The 20,566-nt window shown below is 39.4% G+C and overlaps 4 protein-coding genes and 1 long non-coding RNA gene across 23 annotated transcripts; 2 read left to right on the top strand and 3 right to left on the bottom strand.

Moving 5' to 3' along the window:
- Positions 1–100: 100 nt before the first annotated feature.
- LOC107220612 (DNA-directed RNA polymerase III subunit RPC5) lies at positions 101–5,924 on the top strand. Of its 10 annotated transcripts, none has more exons than XR_006905320.1 (10): positions 101–742; positions 836–1,089; positions 1,258–1,451; positions 1,524–1,696; positions 1,789–1,993; positions 2,116–2,318; positions 2,415–2,578; positions 2,672–2,948; positions 3,206–3,291; positions 4,143–5,924. XR_006905320.1 is itself a non-coding variant. In XM_046745246.1 (9 exons), exons 1-8 carry the CDS (start codon positions 704–706, stop codon positions 2,937–2,939), a joined length of 1,500 nt encoding a protein of 499 aa, XP_046601202.1. In that variant the 5' UTR covers positions 101–703; the 3' UTR covers positions 2,940–2,948; positions 3,206–3,583. The 10 variants fall into 10 exon arrangements, 1 of the variants encoding a protein (XP_046601202.1); XR_006905319.1 differs by having other exon boundaries at positions 2,672–3,034; XR_006905317.1 differs by having other exon boundaries at positions 2,672–3,038.
- LOC107220602 (cytochrome P450 9e2) lies at positions 3,072–5,406 on the bottom strand. The gene has a single exon (XM_015659261.2). It carries the CDS (start codon positions 5,404–5,406, stop codon positions 3,886–3,888), a length of 1,521 nt encoding a protein of 506 aa, XP_015514747.1. The 3' UTR covers positions 3,072–3,885.
- Positions 5,842–10,769, bottom strand: LOC107220603 (multiple inositol polyphosphate phosphatase 1). 5 transcript variants are annotated; one of them, XM_015659262.2, is made up of 9 exons: positions 10,425–10,769; positions 9,408–9,592; positions 8,783–8,914; positions 8,480–8,673; positions 7,390–7,506; positions 7,152–7,302; positions 6,793–7,003; positions 6,516–6,725; positions 5,842–6,430 (listed from the first exon to the last, which is right to left on the bottom strand). In XM_015659262.2, exons 2-9 carry the CDS (start codon positions 9,577–9,579, stop codon positions 6,193–6,195), a joined length of 1,425 nt encoding a protein of 474 aa, XP_015514748.1. In that variant the 5' UTR covers positions 9,580–9,592; positions 10,425–10,769; the 3' UTR covers positions 5,842–6,192. The 5 variants fall into 5 exon arrangements, with proteins under 5 accessions (XP_015514748.1, XP_046601198.1, XP_046601201.1 ...); XM_046745242.1 differs by lacking the exon at positions 10,425–10,769 and adding an exon at positions 9,875–9,963; XM_046745245.1 differs by lacking the exon at positions 10,425–10,769 and adding an exon at positions 9,825–9,858.
- On the top strand, positions 7,404–19,904 carry LOC124295376. Of its 2 annotated transcripts, XR_006905323.1 has the most exons (5): positions 7,409–7,540; positions 7,866–8,137; positions 12,014–12,250; positions 15,864–16,114; positions 19,102–19,904. It is a non-coding gene; the product is annotated as an uncharacterized LOC124295376 (long non-coding RNA). The 2 variants fall into 2 exon arrangements; XR_006905324.1 differs by lacking the exon at positions 7,866–8,137 and having other exon boundaries at positions 7,404–7,540.
- On the bottom strand, positions 11,048–18,271 carry LOC107220593 (multiple inositol polyphosphate phosphatase 1-like). 5 transcript variants are annotated; one of them, XM_046745240.1, is made up of 8 exons: positions 17,959–18,271; positions 17,436–17,567; positions 16,971–17,176; positions 16,725–16,841; positions 16,276–16,426; positions 15,901–16,111; positions 15,583–15,798; positions 11,048–11,566 (listed from the first exon to the last, which is right to left on the bottom strand). In XM_046745240.1, the coding sequence occupies exons 1-8, from the start codon at positions 18,137–18,139 to the stop codon at positions 11,245–11,247; spliced, it is 1,536 nt and encodes a 511-aa protein (XP_046601196.1). In that variant the 5' UTR covers positions 18,140–18,271; the 3' UTR covers positions 11,048–11,244. The 5 variants fall into 5 exon arrangements, with proteins under 5 accessions (XP_046601196.1, XP_015514736.1, XP_046601197.1 ...); XM_015659250.2 differs by lacking the exons at positions 15,583–15,798; positions 15,901–16,111; positions 16,276–16,426; ... (2 more) ...; positions 17,436–17,567; positions 17,959–18,271 and adding exons at positions 11,733–11,948; positions 12,051–12,261; positions 12,426–12,576; ... (2 more) ...; positions 13,449–13,580; positions 14,341–14,791; XM_046745239.1 differs by lacking the exon at positions 11,048–11,566 and adding an exon at positions 15,073–15,416.
- Positions 19,905–20,566: the final 662 nt, after the last annotated feature.

Below are 20,566 nucleotides of genomic sequence, written 5' to 3'. Positions count from 1 at the left end.
CTGTCCTAGGGAGTTTTTTGCGCTGCCAGCTAATTTCGGAACGCACCCTAAATGGAACTAACGAATCACGTGGCTCACGGTATATATATATATATATATGTATAGAGTAAAAGTGACGGAACTGACAGTACGTGGACCACGTATGGGATTTTGTTGTTCTTGTAAGAAAATAGAGGAAATAGATTTACATTCATATTCATTTCCAGTATAAAATTTACCCTTATAAGTACAGTAAACTCCAACAGAGGTAAATCGTAAATGGTGAACTAAAAACTCATGAACCAATTCGTCGAACTCATAAACCAAATTCGTTAGTGCATTTCTGTAATTTTATTCACGAGGCGTATGCATTAAAACTTTCCCACGCTGTACCATGAGATTAAATTTATTTCTGATAGGCTGTCACCTCCACGTGACCCGTCAGTAAAGCTTCAGGTAATGCAGCGCTAGGTCCGTTGTGGGATAACTCACGAAATAAGTGGTAACGCAAAACCGCCATTACCCAGCTGTCCAATTATCTCCATTAGATAGGTTATGTCACATTCTCCACAATCAGCGTCGGAAGTTTAGGAGCAGCTTAGCCAAGTCGGAAACTTTCGGCGTCTACGGAAATGAATTGACCTTCTGATCGGCATCGAAATCCATTTGTGAGGGGAATCAGGACGCAGTAAAATTCCTGGTCGACAAACACAGCGATTTCGCGATGGCAGAGGTCGGCGCTTCCGACCCGGTCGTCAAGGAGGTGAGGTTAAGCGCAATTCATGCTTGCCTTTACTTTGAAGATTAATTCAGCAATCATTGGCCTGTTCATTTCACCAATTCTGCGATCACCCAGATTCCTGTATTCCTGTCGAAAACCCTCGCTGAGAAGCTTTTCATCTTCCAATACCCGCTGCGGTCGTCGCGCAGTGGTTTCGACAATCTTAACATCTCCAAGTCCTCCATAAAGCCGGAAAATCAGGAAGTGCGACTCGAGGTTTCCCTCGACACCGACAATGTCAATTACGATCACAGCAAGGGGGAACAGATCGCCCTTAATGTTGACGGAGCTCTGAAACATGACCAGGAAGGCGAACGAGCTTTCGACAGGTACAAGAGATCGGTTCGATCATATTGTTTGTGTGATTACTACGTATAAGCTTTTTTTTTCAATTAGACTTGTCGACTGATTTGTTTGGTCAATTCGTATGAAAATAATTTAGGTTAGTTCTTAGCTTAGCCTTATATTGATACTGGTATTTTATTTTGGGTTTTCAGTCACATTATGGACAAGACAGTTCTTCATTCTATGCGTGCCCTTCCTGACTGTTCAAACTACGCCGTCGGGGTATTCCTAGACGGAGAACTACACCTAACGCCACTGAAAGGCGTGGTTCAAATGCGTCCGCAATTCCATTACCTGGACAAGAGCGACAAGAGAGTAAAGGACGAGGCTAAAGTGGCGGGCGAAGGTAAACTTATGCTTTTTTAGCTAGCTGATGGCACAGAAACTCTGTGCTAATACCGTACTCTTCCTCCTGCAGAGGCTGAAGACGAGGAGGAGAGTGTCAAGCAGGTGAATGTGACGTTTGCCAGACAGGAGCCAGAGTTCTTGAAAAAAATGCGGGAACAGTCGTTTCAACATCACACTAAAAAGAGTTTAGAGGAGCAGTGGGTTCACACAGAATATGTTAAACCCACTACTGGAAAGGCAGAGGTGAGGATCAGGCTGTTGAAATAAATTATTTGTTCTAATTATAGATCATTGTTGGTGTTAGACGTTATTTTAATTATTTTTTCTTTGCTCAGTTGACCAGGATGGAAATGATTTCTACTTCAAACGAGGACTCTGTCAATACTCTAAATCTAACTAGTGAAAAGTACCTCTCACTTTTGGTTCCACCGCCGAAAGAGGATGAAATCGTGAAGGCTGCAGATCCCAACCCGACCATGTCTCTGAAATATATTCGCACACTGCCGCTTCTCGATCAAATACGAATATTCGTGAAAGATGGTAATTTGACAAGCAAAAATAATTTCTCACAAGTATTTTGGTAATCTTGCGAAATTTTAGTTTATAAATACGCTACTTACTTGTCGTCAATATCGTCAACGTGATTTTTTCAATCAATACAGCAAAAGTCATGGCATTCTCCCAGCTGCGAATTCTTCTCTCCAGCGGTCACGATCCTGCCACCGTTTTGAAGTACCTTCAACAAGTAGCAGTGTTGGTTCAAGGAAATTGGATCGTAAACAGCGAGCTGGTTTATCCAAAAGACACAGTTTCCGCGCACAACGGGATCCCCTCCGACTTGATGTGTCGAGCACGGGATTATGTCGTACGTAATCACTAAGACTATGCCAGGTTTTATTGTCTTTCAAGTTGATTATCGATTGCTTGTAAGCGAGGATGATATAAAATATTTTTTCCCCAGCTTTTGGCGTTCACCGAATCCCAACATATCGATCGCAAGACCATATCTTCAGTTGTAAAATTGCCGTCCGAAGAGGTGTCTGAAATATTTACAAATCTTGCCCGTCATCAAACAAAAAAAGGATGGTCTCTAATCTTGCCTCGCAATCAAGATTTCTTAGATAGGTAAAATCCGATGATACAACAGATTGATTAGGTGTCATATTAAACGTTTGCGAGATGAGAATAAATCTGTATGGATTTTATCCATGTTTCCAGGCATCCGGAAATTGCTCAGCGGCAGGAAATGTTATGGGAAGCAAAGCGAAAGCACCTAAGAGAGGCAATGGAGCCTCACAATCAGCCACCCCAGCGACAAAGGCGAAAATCAAACAGGGAATCGATCGGCTCTGAAAACGAGGAGAGAAACGTAGGCCGAGGTAGAAAAACCCTGAGAGATTCCTCGGTATCCGATAACGACAGCTCCGCCGAAAATGCCAAGCAGAAAAAAACTAACAGGCCTAGAAAATCGTCCGAGACAACGTGACCTAGGCTGGTACGTGAATAAATTGATAACAGAAAGCGTTTGAGGGGCAAAAAAAAGGACAAGAAGGGGAAGAAGGATTTTGGTTGGCCGGAACTGTGGGTAAACTGAATTGTCAAACTGATTTATACTCCGTTAAATATTTACATAATTTCTTTATTTCTTTCACTCTCTTTTTCCCTTTCTCGCTCATTTCTCGCAATGACCTCAGGTGTCTTTAAAATTTTACCCATACACACGTTTTAACAAACGATTTATCGTATTTTCAGATGTCAATCGTATCATCGAAGATCATTGTCAGTCGAAGAAAGTGTTGATCTTACTGCCGCCACTGCAACTCCTGTCAGTAATTATTGTACGTAAAACTATTTATTTATAACGGGAGAGTATTCTTTGATATGGTTCGTATCAAGAAGAAACAAAGAGATGAATTTTCTACACTCTATCATTGTTACTGGTGTTACTGACTCCAATATTGTCATTATTATCGTTATTATCGGGTTAATTTATCATTAAATGCGTCGGTATCAGGATCGACTGTAGCGTAACATGTGCGAGCTGCATAGTTCAATTTCTAAGATTACACGTACACAATTTAATTTTTATAAGACGAATTATTATATTAAATTGGAACGGCTGTGTTTGTATATACATTTTTTTTTTATTCTATCAGAATATAATTTCATATATTAATATCTGTAGATTTTATATTCTAGTTGCAAATTTGCAAGTTCTTCATGTGCAACTTTGACACGTGCCTCGTTTTACATATTTTCAGACCGTAGCTAAAGTCAAATTTTTAATGGCCTACCAGCGAAGAAGTCAATTGACGATAGAAGCAGAAAAATTTTCAAGTGGGTACGCTTCCAAAATTATAGCTTCAAAATTATTATTCCCTGCTCTTTTCTATCGTACAATAAAACTGATTTCCTTTTTACCATCTTTAAACCTATTGATGATTTCTGGGTTCAATTTTCAGCCAAACTGCGCCCTCAGGCCGAAATACAAAACTCGAAGCACTCACTTTTATCGAACTCTCCGTTTTACTGCACGGCACAATGTTGAAATTTGCCATCAGTTCGAACAAGACTAACTTTGTTTCCATAAGGGCAAATCTGTTCCCGATGCACATACGGGGTCCAACCCCGAAGGGGATGTAAGTCATGGAATCGACTGAGGACTTATTAGCGTCGTTGAATCTTTCAGGATCGAATTTCTCAGGGTCAGAAAAATATTCCGCATCTCTCTGCAATGCTGAGGTCGGAAACCACAGAGATACTCCAGGTTCGACGACGAATGGATTCAGCCCTGGCAGCGCTGGCGGAAGTTCGAATTTCTCTCTGCAAACTCTGTCGATCAGCGTCGCAGGCGTATGAAGGCGCAGGGTCTCATTGACGACAGCGTCCAGATACCGCATGGCGTGCAGAGCCTCGTAGGTCACGTCGCCGTCGCATTCTTCCACAACCCGATCGACCTCTGCTTGAAGCTTCTCCTGCACGTCCGGATTCACGGTGATCTCGTGGACGGCGAAAGTCATTAGCACGGAAACCGTGTCGAACCCGCCTAAGTAGAATAAGAAGGCGTGAGCCGTCATCTCTTTGACCGTCAATTTGAGACTGTCGTCTTTATTCCTCGCCTGCATCATCAGCTGGAGCATGTCAGGGCGGTAAATTCCTCTTGCGTCCCTTGTCGTGACCGACGTTTTGATTACGTCGTTGTAGAAACCGACTATCTTGTCGTCGAACAGTCTTACTTTGAAGAGTTTTGCTAGGCGTGGAAACATCCGAAGCACGAATAATTTTGTCGACCTTATGCCATCAAAGTTTGACGCTTTTCCACCCATTAAGTAAAACTCGTTTTCTGGCTCTGCGAGCGAATCCATGCTTATGCCAAACGCTGATGTTAGTATCACGTCGTTCGTGTACCTTGCCAGAATGTTCCTCATGTCGAAGACGTTCGAATCGTCACCCCGCGTTTTCAAGTGCCTTACCAAATTTACTGTGCATTCCTTCACCAGTTTGAATATAGTTTTCATTTTACTTGATGTAAAGGAGGGGCTCAACAGCGTCCTCGTATCTTTCCAACGCTCGCCTTGCAGCCCGAAGAGGCTCTCCTTGAAGAACGAATCGGGTACTTCTTGGGCGAACATTTTGTGATCCGGAAAATTCTCAAAGTTCTTTATTGCGATCAACCTGATGAGCTCTGGATCTCTGAGGAGGACGACAGGGCTTGCGAAGTCGAAGAATCCTACGTACTTTGCATCGCGATTGTAATTGTAGGCGTGCAAAATTGTATCCGTGAGACTCTTCCTGCCGAAGAAAACTTGTGCCATATTACCCAGCAAAGGTATCGGCGGTAGATACGGAATCCCTCTATTCTTGAAGTAATCCAAACCGCGGAAACCATAGTAGTAGATTATAGTCAGGGCGACTAACGCCGAGGCGACTAAAGTCGTCCAAGCTTCTATCATTTTTCCCGACTTCCTCACAACTCTATGTTATTCTTTGAACGATTGTCAATGGCAAATTGAAAGTTTTCTATTCTATTTCACGCCCAGTCGTTCAGAATTCGCAGCTTAACTATCCCTTCTCACAGAGAGTGTTTGTGACACGTCTTGCAACACTGAGTGAAGAAATCTATTTGAAAATATTCTCGTTTTTTTGATAACCTCAGCGCAGTATCTGCTCCATAGGTCAGAGTGCTGCTCGATCTACTTTCAATATGTCTTTATTGTATAATATCGTGTGTTTTATGTTTGCAAGAATTTGCTGCGAGCGCAGGACTGATAAACTCGAAATAAAATTATGTGCGAAAGGTTCGAACTTGATAACGGTACCGTAGATTTGTTAGATTTTATTTTACTATTTGTATTTCATGGCACTAGTGTATTACAGCTATAATCTCATTCGAATTTCTACTTCGTCATTGTTTATTTACAGTACTGATAATCGTGTTATACAACAGTTATGAAATACTCTAAAAAGCGAATACAAATAAAAAACCTTGCCGATTTTAAACTTGCTAAACTTGTTCTACATCTGTCAAATGACGTCAGTTGTAAAATAATGGAAAAACATATTTGTCGTTGAAAAGTGGACGGATATTGGGACGGAACATTAGTTGGTCACTTACGTACTACAATAACAAGCCTACAAGATCTATTCATGATCAGTTTGTAAAAGCGATAGAAATTTAACCTAATAAATAAAATAAAGTATACTGATGATTAAATAAAAAAATGATCATCCTGAAGCCATCAATGGCTGGACAAAGCTAGCGCCGGCAACCCGAGCCAGAGCAACACTGTAGGCACAACTAGCGACGAAAAGGCGCTGTTTGCATTGCAGAAGTTGGACTCGCAATCGGACAAAGTTTTGGCAAATCTGCTTTTCAAGTCGTCCCAGTCACAGAGGCCGACCTTGCACCCCGTGTAAGGTACCGGCTTTTCTCCCATGTAGAATATCACTTTGTTTGGATCCTCGGGAACATCGCATCTGAAAGAAAAATCATTGCAGAAGCCGAAATGTCACACGACCAGGTCCCAAGTTTCAAATTTCGAACACACGGAATTCATTTCACCTGTAAAATACCGCCTGTATATTCGCAGCGAACGATCCGATCTCCGACGTTCTCCACAGACGTTTACTCATTGACTGATAATTGCTCGCCAGCAGAGGCGTGGAATCCTCTGCGAATCTCATCGCCGCAATAAACAGCTCCAAAGTTCCCAATTCCACCACGCTGAACACTCCTTTGGGTTCGCTCGCGTTGTCGCCGCTCTCTAGTTTCCTGAAAATTTTAACCATGGGTGGAAATAACGACTCTGAAGACCCCGGGAGCAGCTCTCGGAACTCACTTGAATTGCCTGAACATATCCTGCAGCAGCGAACAACCCATGCGGAGATTCACCTTGTTGCCATACCCGTACTTGTAGTACTCGGTCAAGTCGTCCCTATATTCGAGGATCTTGAGCTCCTCCAAACTGAAGACTGCGCACCATGCCGAGATCGCATCCAGTGTCCAAGCCTTCTCGTAGCGGCACATGTCGTACATCGCATTCAGCGAAGCTAAGGTGAGACAATTTTTGCATTGGTAATTCATTCATACTCCTATTTCTCAATGATTTTTGCGATTCTTCTGGTTATTCTTTTGGCTGTCTTTTATAACGGCAATGATAAGCGTTCGATTTATCCTGTTTTCAGGCAAAAACAACACCTTCGGTAATGTTGTTCCGGAAACCAAGCCGACGGCTGACGTTTGTGAGGAGATTCTGGTACTCAGGGCTGGACTTGAATCTGGTCACCTCGATCATGGCTTCGGGGTTGTTGGAAACCTCGTCTCTCCACTCTGGACAAGTCAGGTGAGACTGAAATTCGATGCAATTATCAATCGCAAGCGTACCTCAAATATGCATATTCATTTTTCTCAGGATTAACGTGCACTGGAGACAAACCGCGAACTGAGTATTGTTCATCGGCGCCTCCGTCGGGGGCATTTGCCATTGGTCAAAGAGTCCCGACATAAATGCCTTCAGGCTACTGGACGTCTTTTCTCCAGCCGTTGAACGGAACTGAAACAGAAAAAACCGCGATTATGGATTGAAGGTACGAATTTATTTCACTTTCGTTAAAACTTAAGAATATTCAAGATTTTCTTTTCGAGTCACAGATCAGTCATCAGAGAATAAAAATTCGTCAATAATCAATGGGGTAGGATTTGAATAATAAATTGAATGATATCGTCTTCGAGGATTGAGCAAATACATTATAAATTTTCGTTTCGTATTCTCATGAAAATTTTTCGGAAATCGATAGCTTCGAAAATTCAATAAATTTTGTAATCTACATCAATCATGCCATTAGCGAAATGATTTCAGAATGTATTTTCGTTAAACCTTAAAAGTTTGTTCTCAATTTTATGTTTAAACAGTAAAAAAAAAACCGCGCGTCTTTCCACCATAAACCAGCGCCGTCGAACCGCGGCTAACTTCACGAGCTCACGCAGTACGTTGCTTGGCTTCTACAAATAATGTTTTCAAATGTTTTGTCACTCTTGGACTCTTTTTGTTACGATAAAGTGCGTTAAAGTGATGAAATTAACTGTTGCAAGTGAAAAATATCCGTCTGTATTCCCGTGTGAAGCATCCGCGATATTCAAAGGCTCTCCAGGTCACCGAAAATCGCCTGCCAGATAAATTATGGGTAAGACTAATCGGCACATCAATTCTAACCTAACTTCGACTCGTACTATCAACCTCAAATGCAACGACTGCGATTTGAAAACGCGAAAAATTTGCTTTAGGATCTTTAGGCAAATTCTGTTTCTATCTCGGACGCTTAAAATTGTTAAATTGGAATCTGAAAAGTATTCAAATGATTCGGGCAGAATCGTGTCATAAAATTTTTATGAGACGGCAACATCGCAAACCTGTCAAAATTATTCATATTTTAGACGTTTAGCGGTAAAACTTGACACAGTTTGTCAAGTTAGCTAGTTTTCGCAACCGAAATCCATCCAATTAAATGGCCTAAACTCACTCTCACCTTGTAATTTCTCTCGCTGACGTCACTCACAGTTGGTGGAAATAGTTCAGGCAAATGCGTTTTCAGTCTCCTAGCCAACAACACTAAGTCCTCCGTTCCCTGCGGAACAAGATTCTCAGCCTTTTCCATCGTCATTGCCGAGTCTATGCGCCAAATTCTCAGGTTCTCTAAATCAAGATCGCACAAGTGGCCATCTGTCGAATAAAGTGAAGGCAGTTACAGACATCGATCAGAATTTCTTTCAGGCCTGATCGTTGTTCGATCTGTTAATTAATCGTTCAAAAAATTTGCATGTTAACTTACACCCCAAAGTATCGTGATTGTATGTTATTTGATCCCGTAGTTTAGGCAGAGCTTTCAATTTCGATATCGTCTCTGCATCAGGATACAAGGTCCCTGGCCTTGTCAGCATCCATATTTGCAGCGGTTTACAACCTGCGAATGAATAATAATTTTATCTTTAAATTTCATTCTTTTTTATTCATTTATTTATTCATTTATTTTCAATTCGTATTATCAACCGATTTCGCAAAGAACCGATATTTGATTTTTAAAAAAAATGTACTCTGAATACTAAAGTAACGATCTCGATATACGAATACGAAAACTGAAGAATGAACAGTATATTTGATTTTCCATCCACCAATTAAATACGCCTGAAACCCCCGCAACCGGTTTTACGTCGCGGTTGTACGGGTTGCTTGTGGAAAAATTTCCCTCCGGCGATTCCCGGTTTCATTTTACGAAGTTTCGAGATAAAAAAGACAGATTGAAGATGTAAAAACAAATATGCATACAAAGAAACCGTTAATATTGTCATTATTGTTGCGCGTAAGTGTACTCAAGAAAAATCGCGAATGTAAGTTTTATCTTATTTTTTTCACGATTCTTTATTGTACTTGAAGTATATGATTCTCGATTGACTCACCCGGTATATTCTGGGCGGGTCTTTTAGCACCGTGAATAAAGGTGTAGGCAGTTTTTGTCCCGAATTTCAAATAGGGCTGATCATTTTCAGCGTAGCAGTAATCCGTACTTCTTGAAATCGCCTGACCGAAGGTCAGAGAAATCAGGATCAGTTCCTTCAACCCAATCAACATTTTTGCCCTCCGTCTGAAAAATTTTAGTATATGAAAAAATGCGATTAATAAACAAATTTCTTGCAAAACGCACATAAATATAAATGGAAAGTCGTCACGTTTGAAAAATTTTATATTATTTTTACTCACTCCGCGACTCGTTTAACTATAAATTATATACGAATGTTATACAACGACCAACCGACTGACTGACTGACTGACTGACTGACTGTCTGCCTGCTTGCTAGTTTGTTTCATGCGCTTACTTTGCGGCTCTAGCGCAATGGTGATGCGACGGTGTAAAAATCTTACCTACATGTACTCAATTATCGTGTCCTCACCAAGTAGTGTTACAACTAGTATAGTAGCAGTGGGGAGGTAGATAACCATGATGATGATGATGATGGGAGTTATATCACTAAGGAAATGGTTTTTTGTTCCATCCCTTTTTTTTCTTTTTTTTGCAATATCTCTCTCTTTTTCTTTGCCTGTTTTTTACCTTTTACCATTGTAACTATTAAAGACGCATGTTATTCCATAACACCACGTTGTACATAATATACAGTATAAATAGTCGAAGCAAAGACGAGATGATGATCTCACGCGTCTTCTTAAACCATACGTAATACGCTTATGCCTTTAATTATCATTATTATAGACGGTGTAAATGACTCGCGGTTGAATATTGATGTTGCGAAAACGATCGTTATCATTATCATTCATATTTTCCATTAATTCTTTTAAATATGTAACGACAAGAGAAAAATAAAATGAAAATCACGAATGCAAAACGTATTTTTCAATATCTATATATCCATACATGTAAATGAAAAACGAAAATTTTTTTGATTCATCATTTAACTCACTCTGTGTTCAGTTACAGTTGATTAGTTGATTAGTTGATTTATTTTTCTATTATCGTTTCCTGTACCCAATGATGCAGACAATGCTTGCGTCTGTTTGAATGCCAATGATCAGCAAGCGACAAACCGCAGTAGGCTAAACTACCGTTAAAGTTTAGAGCTGATTCTTGTTTTTAACGATCCTGCTGCTGCGCTCGGGTCTTGACTCGTGTTTAACGCGCATAATGGACGTATGGATGTGTGCAGCGCACACAACATGGTATAAATGTGTAATAGCGTCGTACGGCTATGTTGCGAAACAACTCATTGGCTCGTTGACTGAAGAGAATCGTGCCGCATAAACTTTCATTTCACCTGTGTGATATACCGCACACGTGATTCGTTCACTTTTATATCAATACTTGAATAATACGCTACGATTTTTCCTCGAATTATTTTTTTTCTTCCTCTTCTTTATTGTATTCTAAAATATTACTTATGATCGTTATTGTAATGACAGTTGAATAGTAAGCGCTAACAATGACGCGAGGTATAAGGAATTGATGTAAAAAAATCATTAATTGTAATTCAACGTCAAGGTTGAGCTCTGTTTTATCGACAGAGGATCCATGATCGATATTGTGGGTAATGCAGAGAGCAAGATTTTTTGCATTATCTCGTGAACTTGCTTTGTATTTTATTTATCCAAATTTACTTACAAAAGTTATAATTTGGAAGATTAATGATAATTTTCTTACGGTGTTATTACTTATTCTTCTTTCGATCTATCAATGATACTTAAAAATTATCCTAGCTGACACGGCATGGTTTTGTTTCTTTACCATTATATCAGGCTCGTATTTCTGCACCTATTGCACGAAACTAGAAATTTCTTGGACATTCTTACCATATGCCGTTTTCGGAAAATTATGAGAATCAGTACAGAAGATATAAGCACAAACTTTGCCACTGGTAGCGAATTAACCGGTGATGGTTCGGTCGAAGTTTTGTAACAGAAGTCTACGTTGTCGCACTCCAACAGCTGCTTTCGAAATTTACTCTTCAAGTACTCCCAGTCGCACAAACCGTCCACGCATCCCGGGTAGTCGACAGGCTTTTCAGTCTGGTAGAACTTGACTTTGTTAGGCGATGCCGAGTCGTTGCATCTGGAAAATATACATATGATCGGCGTTGTATGAGAAAGCGGAGAGCAGGTGGAATCTTTGAAGCAACATCGTCGTTTTCCCTTCGAAGCATTCTTGAAGTACGACGAGTCCTGGCAAAAGTGCCGAAACAGGTGATATTCAAGGAGTCTTGACCGTTTCAACTCACTTGTAAAATACGGCCGCGATATTGGCGCCAAACGATCCAATTTCGGTCGTGTTCCAGAGGTATTTTTTCCTAAGTTTGAAATCGCTCGCTAGTAGAGGCGAGGAATCATTGGCGATGCCTAAAGCAGCCATGAACAAATGGTAGCTTCTCGATCTGCCGACGTTGAAAACACCTCTCGGCTCCATCGAGTAGCTATCGTCGTTGCCTTCGATTTTTCTGTGAAATTTTCATCGACAGATTTACCACGACGCTACATTTTGAATTTTTCTACTATTTTCCAGCCATCGGGCAGAAACTTGGACGTCAACCGAGACTCACCGGAAACTATCGACCATGTCTCGCAGAGGCGGGCAGCCCAATCGGACGTTGTATTCGTGAGCGTTTCCTCGCTTGTAGTAGTCGATCAAGGCGTCCCTGTATTCGAAGACCCTCATTTCCTCGTCGGTAAAAACGGCGCACCAAGGTGACAACTTGGTGACGTTCAGCGCCATGTCGTAACTGCACATGGTCCACATGTGGTAAATAATTCCTGATAATTGAATATTTATATCAAATTGATTATACTTCCAAATTTTCATCAAGTTTTTCAATCGTTCACACTGAATTTCTGTCATTTTCAATTGTTATAACTGCACTCTCCGTATCAGTATGTAACAATTATTTCGCCATTTGTATAAACACAGGGTCACTTACTTTTGTTGATATCGTGAGGAAATCCAAGTCGTGCGCTGACGCTTGATATCATGTTCCGATACTCTGAACCATTCGAAAACTTTGTTATCTCGGTGAGATGTTCCGGGTTGTTTGCCACTTCCGTTTCCCATCTCGGACACTGAGAATAACCCTAAAATTTAGGAAAATTCTCATTTCATAAACGTCAGCCTAGTCGAGGTCAAGTGTACATCTAACTGCGTGTAAGTTGCAAAGGACTTTTTCTATGTGTGTTTTGCTTTCCACTTCAAAACTGTTGATGGTCAAATTAACGTTCTGAATACCGAGCAAAAATTCTAACTGATCTTCGGTGAAGATAAAAAATTTGCTTTCGGTGAATCTTTACGCATCGTGTGATTTGAACCACCGTTGGTGAAAAAAAAAAAAAAAAACTTTCTACCAATTCATCAGAGATTCGGAAACTAACCGTCCACAACCTGCTGTTGGCTTCAAGTTGTTCTTCCGGGATATCGTCTCTGCCTAAAAGTCCACCCATAAATGCCTTCAGGCTGGTAATCATTCGTGTTCCACTTGCCCTACGGAACTGAATTGCGAATAAAAATGAAACGAAACGTCGATCACGTATCGATTTTCTTTTCGATTTATGTTACATTTTTTCAAAAAATCGATCCTATAAAATATTTATTTTCCTTCGTTTGTCATTACCTTGTAAATTCTTTCACTAATTTCAGTTACCGAGGGTGGAAATAATGCTGGAAAATTATTACCGATACGTTTGCCAAATTCATTCATGTCCTTGAATCCCTGATCATTGACTAGTTCGGAATTTTCATACGTGATGAATTCGCTGAGTCGCCAACGCTTCAGATTCTGCAGATCCTCCGGGCACAAATGACCGGCTGTATTGAGTAAAAAAAAAACAAAAAAGAAAGAATAACTGTTTCATCTTGGTCAGTTATTATTTTATTTTTTTTTTTTTTTTTTTTGTATAAAGTTAACCATCAAGTTTTATATATATATATATATATATCTCTTCGAACTTACATCGTAGTATTTCGTGATTGTAAATTATCTGAGTTTGCAGCATCGAGAGAGATTTCATTTGATTGATTTCCGACTGAACAGGATATCGCGTTCCGTGCCTGATCATCATCCATATCATTACAGGCTTGCATTCTGTACATAAGTTTACAATAAAATTTTACTTCCAAGTATCGCGTGTCTTGAGGTACGAACGAAATAAACGTTTTCATTTTATATTTTTATCTTATTTTATTTTTTTTATTTTTTCCAATGTTTACACAAATGTCAAAGAAAGCGGTCTGCCAACTGGTTAAGGGTAACGTAAACCAACTTCCGATATCGCAGAAAAATCCAAATGAAATGCCAAAGTACGATAAAATGCCGTTCGTTGAAAATTGTGGAAAATCGTAGTATTTTACCATAGAAAATTACGAATTTCTATATGTATTCTATAAAATACAATTAGAATTTTCGACGGTGGAAATAAAATCAATATCCAGCGGTCGCTCAATACAGACACACAAAATTATATTAATAATACATAACTATAGTCACCTCATCGACATTTTTTTTTTTTTTTCACATTCGGGCGAAATAATTTCGTTTGAGGAATATTTTTCAGTGGAATTTGAACCATCTTCATCAATTTGGATTATGCAAAAATTCAGTGGTTAAGAGTCGCGAAATGTGCAAAAGTTGAATTATAGATTTATTTTTGTGTCAAATTTCGTTTTTCCAGCGTTCTGAAGAACAATTCTCCAATCAAATTCATTTTGAGAGGTGTTGCTTTTTTGTTTCTTTCTTAACCCCAAAAAATATAACTCTTACTATGAGTCCAAATGTTGCGAATCTACGGTCGCATTAAAACTTCAGTTCGCTTCCGCGAAGAATATGAAATATTGACGCAACTTACTTGGTATCGTTTTATATCCTCTTTCACCACCGTGAATAAAGTGGTAGGCAGTTTTTGTGCCCACTTTCACGTACCGATTTTCATTCCGGGCATAACAATGATCAGTTTCCGGGGAGAAATGTTGACTGGTTGATAGAACCGAGGTAATTAAAATCAGCTGTAATACTTTTGCTTGGAACATTTGATTACGGATAGACAATATCGAAAAATTTCCAACACGTAAGCGATAGCTTGAAATAATATCACTATTTCATCCGCGATGAAATATTTTTTGATGATGGATTTACTTTGTCACTGTAAGAATTCCTTTTTCAGACAGACTTATTTTGATTGTAATTATATTCAACGCGTTTATATATGGTTTCAAATGTTTTCTCGTCTATTGCGAATTCGAGTAAACTTAATTGATTCTAATCATGGGATTAGAACACATCAATGAACTAAGACGAATTTTGTACTCGGAAGCTGTGACAATGTCACTTGCAACCGATGTGTCATTGAATTCGAACGTGACTTTTGGCCACTTGCGTTAAACGCCTTCTTTCGTGTCAAGAACGTACTGAAACTTCACCAGGTTACAACGCAAACAAGTATAAAACATCGCCATCCGCTACTTCGTCCCGTGTAAATAACTACCAAATGTGTGAAAACATTTCACTCAAATGTGAAATTCAGTTCGTCGTTTACGCCTTTCGATCGATCAGGTAAATACGAAAAAATTGGCCTTACAGATCAAATTTTATACATTTAATATCACCATCGGACGACTTCTGCATCTGTAGTAACAACATGGTGGAATTTTTCTTAATATCCTTGCCAGACGCGGTGCGTTGAGGAAGAGGAGAATCAGGACACAGAATACGAGCACGAACTTTTCCGACGGCGGCAAAGTCTCAATCAGCGGTTCGGCGACAATTGTACCACAAAAGTCGACATCGTCACATCTCGACAGCTGCTTTCGAAATTTACTCTTCAAGTACTCCCAGTCGCACAAACCGTCCGCGCATCCCGGGTAGTCGACGGGTTTTTCAGTCTGATAGAACTTGACTTTGTTAGGCGATGCCGAGTCGTTGCATCTGGAAAATATACATATAATCGGCGTTGTATGAGAAAGCGGAGAGCAGGTGGAATCTTTGAAGCAACATCGTCGTTTTCCCTTCGAAGCATTCTTGAAGTACGACGAGTCCTGGCAAAAGTACCGAAACAGGTGATATTCAAGGAGTCTTGACCGTTTCAACTCACTTGTAAAATACGGCCGCGATATTGGCGCCAAACGATCCAATTTCGGTCGTGTTCCAGAGGTATTTTTTCCTAAGTTTGAAATCGCTCGCTAGTAGAGGCGAGGAATCATTGGCGATGCCTAAAGCAGCCATGAACAAATGGTAGCTTCTCGATCTGCCGACGTTGAAAACACCTCTCGGCTCCATCGAGTAGCTATCGTCGTTGCCTTCGATTTTTCTGTGAAATTTTCATCGACAGATTTACCACGACGCTACATTTTGAATTTTTCTACTATTTTCCAGCCATCGGGCAGAAACTTGGACGTCAACCGAGACTCACCGGAAACTATCGACCATGTCTCGCAGAGGCGGGCAGCCCAATCGGACGTTGTATTCGTGAGCGTTTCCTCGCTTGTAGTAGTCGATCAAGGCGTCCCTGTATTCGAAGACCCTCATTTCCTCGTCGTTAAAAACGGCGCACCAAGGTGACAACTTTGTAACCCTCAACGCCTGGTCGTAACTGCACATTTGCCACATTTGTCGAACCGTATCTGGTAATTACATATTTACTATTTCAAATTTATAGTAATTTTTTTCATTATCCAATATCCTGAATTTTCATTCTCGTTGACCTTCATTTCTTTCCCTTGCTGATTGCACGGTTACTAATTTGCCACCTAATCTTATTTTGCGATTCTTTCATGCGCGGACATACCTGCGCTAATATTGCGGTGGAACCCGAGTCGTTTACTAACACTTGTTATCAGATTCTGGTACTCCGGACCATTGACGAAGTTCGTCACTTCTCTGAGATGCACTGGATCGTTTGCCACGTCCGTTTCCCACTTTGGACACCGCGAATATGCCTGAAATTCATCAAAACCCACATTTCGTCAAGTTTTCTTCTGAATTTTCTGACTCAATACGACACCAAGTGGTATTGTTAGCCTAATCCGTTAGATCCGACCAATGAAATCACTTAGCGTCGAGTTGCGTCCAAAAATTGACGTAAAAGAAAAGCGTCCTTTGCGTATCAGGTACAAAGGATTTGCTGCTTGAGTGTTATACTTGTGACGTAAAAACCTCGGTTCTTCGTCAAACCAGATTTTTCGAATAAATACCATAAATACGACCAAACTTTTAATCGAAGTATCAAAAACGAACCACCCACAATGTGCTGTTGGCTGGAAGTTCATCTTTTGGAACGTAAACTCCGTTCAAGAGTCCATCTCTAAATGCCGTCAGGCTCGAACTCATTCGTCCTCCTCGCGCCATACGGAACTAAAAATAAAAATAGCAATGTAATAAAATGGTAATCAAGTATCCACATTTTTTTTTTTTTTTCACTTCAACTTCTTTCTCCTCCGAAGCTACACCGCAAGGTATTTCAATTCCTGCGTTCATTCGTACCTTGTAATTTCTCGCCTTGACCTCAGTCACCGCAGGTGGAAATAATTCCGGAAAATTATTCCTGATACGTTTGCCGAGTAGATTCATATCTTCGATCCCCTGTCTGTTTAGTTGGTCGGAGTTTTCGTATGTAATAAATTTACTTAGTCGCCAACGCTTCAGATTGACCAAATCGTCAGCGCACAAACGGCCCGCTATAACATTGACTATAAATAGTACATTATGTAACAAGGGAATAATGGCCTCATGTTTCCCGCAAATGCGTTAAGCGGGAATAATATGCCACTTTGGTCCTGCGTTTCAGGTAAAAAAAAAAAAAATTTCAACATCGTTGAGGTTGAGACGGGAATGAAAAAGTTGATCTCGGATTATTTTCAACATTGATTAATATTCATCGTTCTCGATTCTTTTGTCCGCGAGATAACCGAAAAGTATTATTTCCCCGATATATCTTTCAGAACTTACTTCCTCGTACTTCGTGATTGTAAATAATCTGATTTCGTAATTTCGGAAGTGACCTCATCCCGCGAATTTCTCTTGTTCCCGGATATCTCGTTCCGTGTCTTATCATCATCCATATCTGTATCGGCTTGCAGTCTGTGAATAAGTTTGAACGATATTAATTTCTGGCTTCATGCTATTTCGGGCATCGGATAAGACACGCGTTTTATCTGTTGAAATTGCTGATAATACAAACACAAAGATTGACAAACTCTGCTGAAGCAAGGTTGTTCCTACTGTTTGCACAGTTGGCAATGAAGAACTTGTGAAGCAATTCGCCGGCGTGAAATAATTCGAGGCCATGATCAATCGATAGATATGTAGGAACAAACACGATGTTATTCGATAACGTACTACGCGCGTGACACATTTTAGATTCAAGTATCAAAACGTCTTAAAAGTAATTCAATTATTTCATTTTTCTTGAACCGTTAAACATTAGTTCGGGATACAGGATAATGGAGTAACATAAAGTAACGTAACTTACTTGGTATCGTTTCGTATGGTCTTTCACCGCCGTGAATAAAGTGGTAAGCAGTTTTCGTGCCCATATTCAAGTATGGATTATCATTGTGAGCGTAGCAATACTCAGCTTTCAGAGTTAAAACGTGACTAGCTGATAGCATCGTGGCGATTAGAATAAGAAACGATTTTTTTACTTGTAGCATTTGATCGCGGATAGACTTGAAGTGTGTCAGAAAAGAAAATGCTTAGAAGAATATGAAAAAATTAAAAAATCGTTAAACCGCGCTGAAATATTTGTCACGAAAATTTTTCTCATACTGTGAGAGATCCTTCCGCGCAACCGATCGTTGTCACTATAGACTCTAAAAATTTTGTCTCGAACGGACAGTTTTAAATTCTATCTATTTTCAGTGCGTTTATTTTTCAACTCAAATATTTATTCATGAATTAAATACACCCGAGTTGATTCGATTTAAACTCAAAACCCGGTAATCATATGACACAAGTAGCATATGTGTGCTATTTACAAAGTACCAAACATTTAACTGCCTTATGGAAATGCAATTTGTAATGTCTTTCTGCACGTATTAACAGGTCATACTGGAACTTAACTGGGCTGCTATTGCGTCACTATATCAACTTTTAGTTATTTTTTTGCCTATGAGATCGTTTTTAGTCATGTTCTTTTGGATTTTGTCACTTTTACTTTTTTACCCTTAGATTTTAGAAAACATTATCAGAGTTTAGAATTAATCTAACTGAACACTGGAACTGAAGAAACTCCTTTCCTAAGATTTTTTTTTATTGCCAGTTTTTGCTCTATTGTTGCGTATGCAAATAACAATTTCATAAGGTAAAAATGAAAATTTACAAAGATTAGAAAATAGAAGGCTTGCAATAGCGAATTTTCAAATTCGCAAAAATCTGTTTTCGAATGTAGACTATATTTTGAGTTATCTGCATTCTAGCCTTCTGAATTTTGAAATTCTGTAAGATAGATTTTCGCGGATTTGAAAATTTTTGATTACAGACTCAGACAAATAATGTAGTTCATAAAATTCTATTTATTTTATCGGAACTATCCTTTTCGATTTTTCTGTAAAGTTTCGATGCAGACACGTTTAATAGGTATACAATTATTTCACCCTTAAATAAATTTTTACAGATGTTTGGCGAAAACTTGGAAGATCGACCACTTGGACTTCCACTTTGACTCACTGGAAATTATGGATCATGTCCCGCAGAGGAGAGCATCCCAAATGAATATTGACTTTGTGACTGTACCCCCGTTTGTACCAGGCAACCAAATACTCCTTTTTTAACCCGCGACATATCCATGTCAACATTGTCCTCGAGTCCATGCCGTTCACTTACACTTGGTAACTCTGGACCATGGATGTATTTTGACACTTCTACAAGATGTTCCTGATTGTTATGATTGTTAGCCACGACTCTTCTCTTGGACATCGTTGATACACCTGGAATTACGAAAGTTTCACTGTCATTAACATCAGATATGCAGTTAATTGTTTCTGGTTCTTCTAAGTCCAAGTTTTATGTTCATGAGCCAAACATTTCCGTTGAACCGCAAACACGTTGAAAACTGTTTGGGGTTGAAAAGTATCGTTGTTTTCAGATTTATTAGTGGATCAGCAAACTAATCGCAAACAATGTATCGTTGATTGAAAGTTCTTTTCTGGGTATATCTACTTCGTCCAAGAATCCCGACATCGTCGCCTTTACGCTGGAACTCAATCGGCTGCCGCTCAACGAACGGAACTGAAGTAACAAACTAACCAATCTTTTTTTTTCGAACAACTCTACGAAATATTTAAGAATCTCCTTGGCGCTACTTTGTAATTGGCTGGGAATAATTCTGGAAAATTATTTCTCAAATGTTTACCGAGTAGATTCATATCTTCTACTCCCCGTCTGTATCAATACGAAATAAAAATTATTTCATTCTTATCACGACAATGATTCGATTTTCGGTACATAACTTGACAAGTTAAAAAAGTTGAGGCAATCAAAAGAAGAAACGATTCTTTCACGGTGTATATTTTACTGCGAATAGGTTTAAAAAACATGGGCAGACAGTGTAGAGAATATTTTGAACTGTGTAATAAATGTAGAAATATTTGTAAATGAAATTAGTTAGCTATTGTACGGAAATGTTTTCGGCAACTGTTGGAATGCGATACACTGAACAATTACGTTTTTTATGTATAGATAATATACTCTCACACTTGACACTTTTCACATCACCAATCACGTGCAGTCGCTAAAGTGATGTATTCAAAATTCCATAGTCCGAAGACACATTTTCCGATAATACAAGGTCCTCTAGTTTAACTTCTTCGTTAGAATGTGTTATATGTATTAAATTGTCGCATTTACAACTGTGAAATGATTTTCTGCCTTTTTTCACAATAATTCGACAGATCCGTTCCTATTTCTATCCTTATTTCAATTGACTATTCACACTATTCACAATGCTTGAAATCCATAAAAATTGAGTGTACAATTAAAACGTTTCCCCGTGCAATGAAAAATAAAGAAAACATACTACTTAATTGAATGAATTAAGGGTAAATTTTCCGGCGATGTAATAAATTCAATGAATTATTTCA

Source organism: Neodiprion lecontei, chromosome 7 (assembly GCF_021901455.1).
Source record: "Neodiprion lecontei isolate iyNeoLeco1 chromosome 7, iyNeoLeco1.1, whole genome shotgun sequence".
NCBI lineage: Eukaryota > Metazoa > Arthropoda > Insecta > Hymenoptera > Diprionidae > Neodiprion > Neodiprion lecontei.
Note: the sequence above shows the minus strand (reverse complement) of the source record. Positions and strands in the feature narration are given on the sequence as shown.

Bases quoted from the DNA above. Each gene is read 5' to 3' on its own strand.
- LOC107220612 (XM_046745246.1), top strand. From the start codon at position 704: ATGGCAGAGGTCGGCGCTTCCGACCCGGTCGTCAAGGAG. The intron at 1,697-1,788 runs GTGAGGATCAGG...TTCTTTGCTCAG, and splicing joins CCACTACTGGAAAGGCAGAG to TTGACCAGGATGGAAATGAT. The intron at 1,994-2,115 runs GTAATTTGACAA...CAATCAATACAG, and splicing joins ACGAATATTCGTGAAAGATG to CAAAAGTCATGGCATTCTCC.
- LOC107220602 (XM_015659261.2), bottom strand. From the start codon at position 5,406: ATGATAGAAGCTTGGACGACTTTAGTCGCCTCGGCGTTAGTCGCCCTG.
- LOC107220603 (XM_046745242.1), bottom strand. From the start codon at position 9,948: ATGGTTATCTACCTCCCCACTGCTACTATACTAGTTGTAACACTACTT. The intron at 6,726-6,792 runs GTGAGTTCCGAG...TAAAATTTTCAG, and splicing joins GATATGTTCAGGCAATTCAA to GAAACTAGAGAGCGGCGACA. The intron at 6,431-6,515 runs GTGAAATGAATT...TTTTTCTTTCAG, and splicing joins ATACAGGCGGTATTTTACAG to ATGCGATGTTCCCGAGGATC.
- LOC107220593 (XM_046745239.1), bottom strand. From the start codon at position 18,139: ATGCTACAAGTAAAAAAATCGTTTCTTATTCTAATCGCCACGATGCTA. The intron at 17,177-17,435 runs GTAAGTTCTGAA...TACTATTTATAG, and splicing joins CAATCACGAAGTACGAGGAA to TCAATGTTATAGCGGGCCGT. The intron at 16,842-16,970 runs GTACGAATGAAC...TTTTATTTTTAG, and splicing joins TCAAGGCGAGAAATTACAAG to TTCCGTATGGCGCGAGGAGG.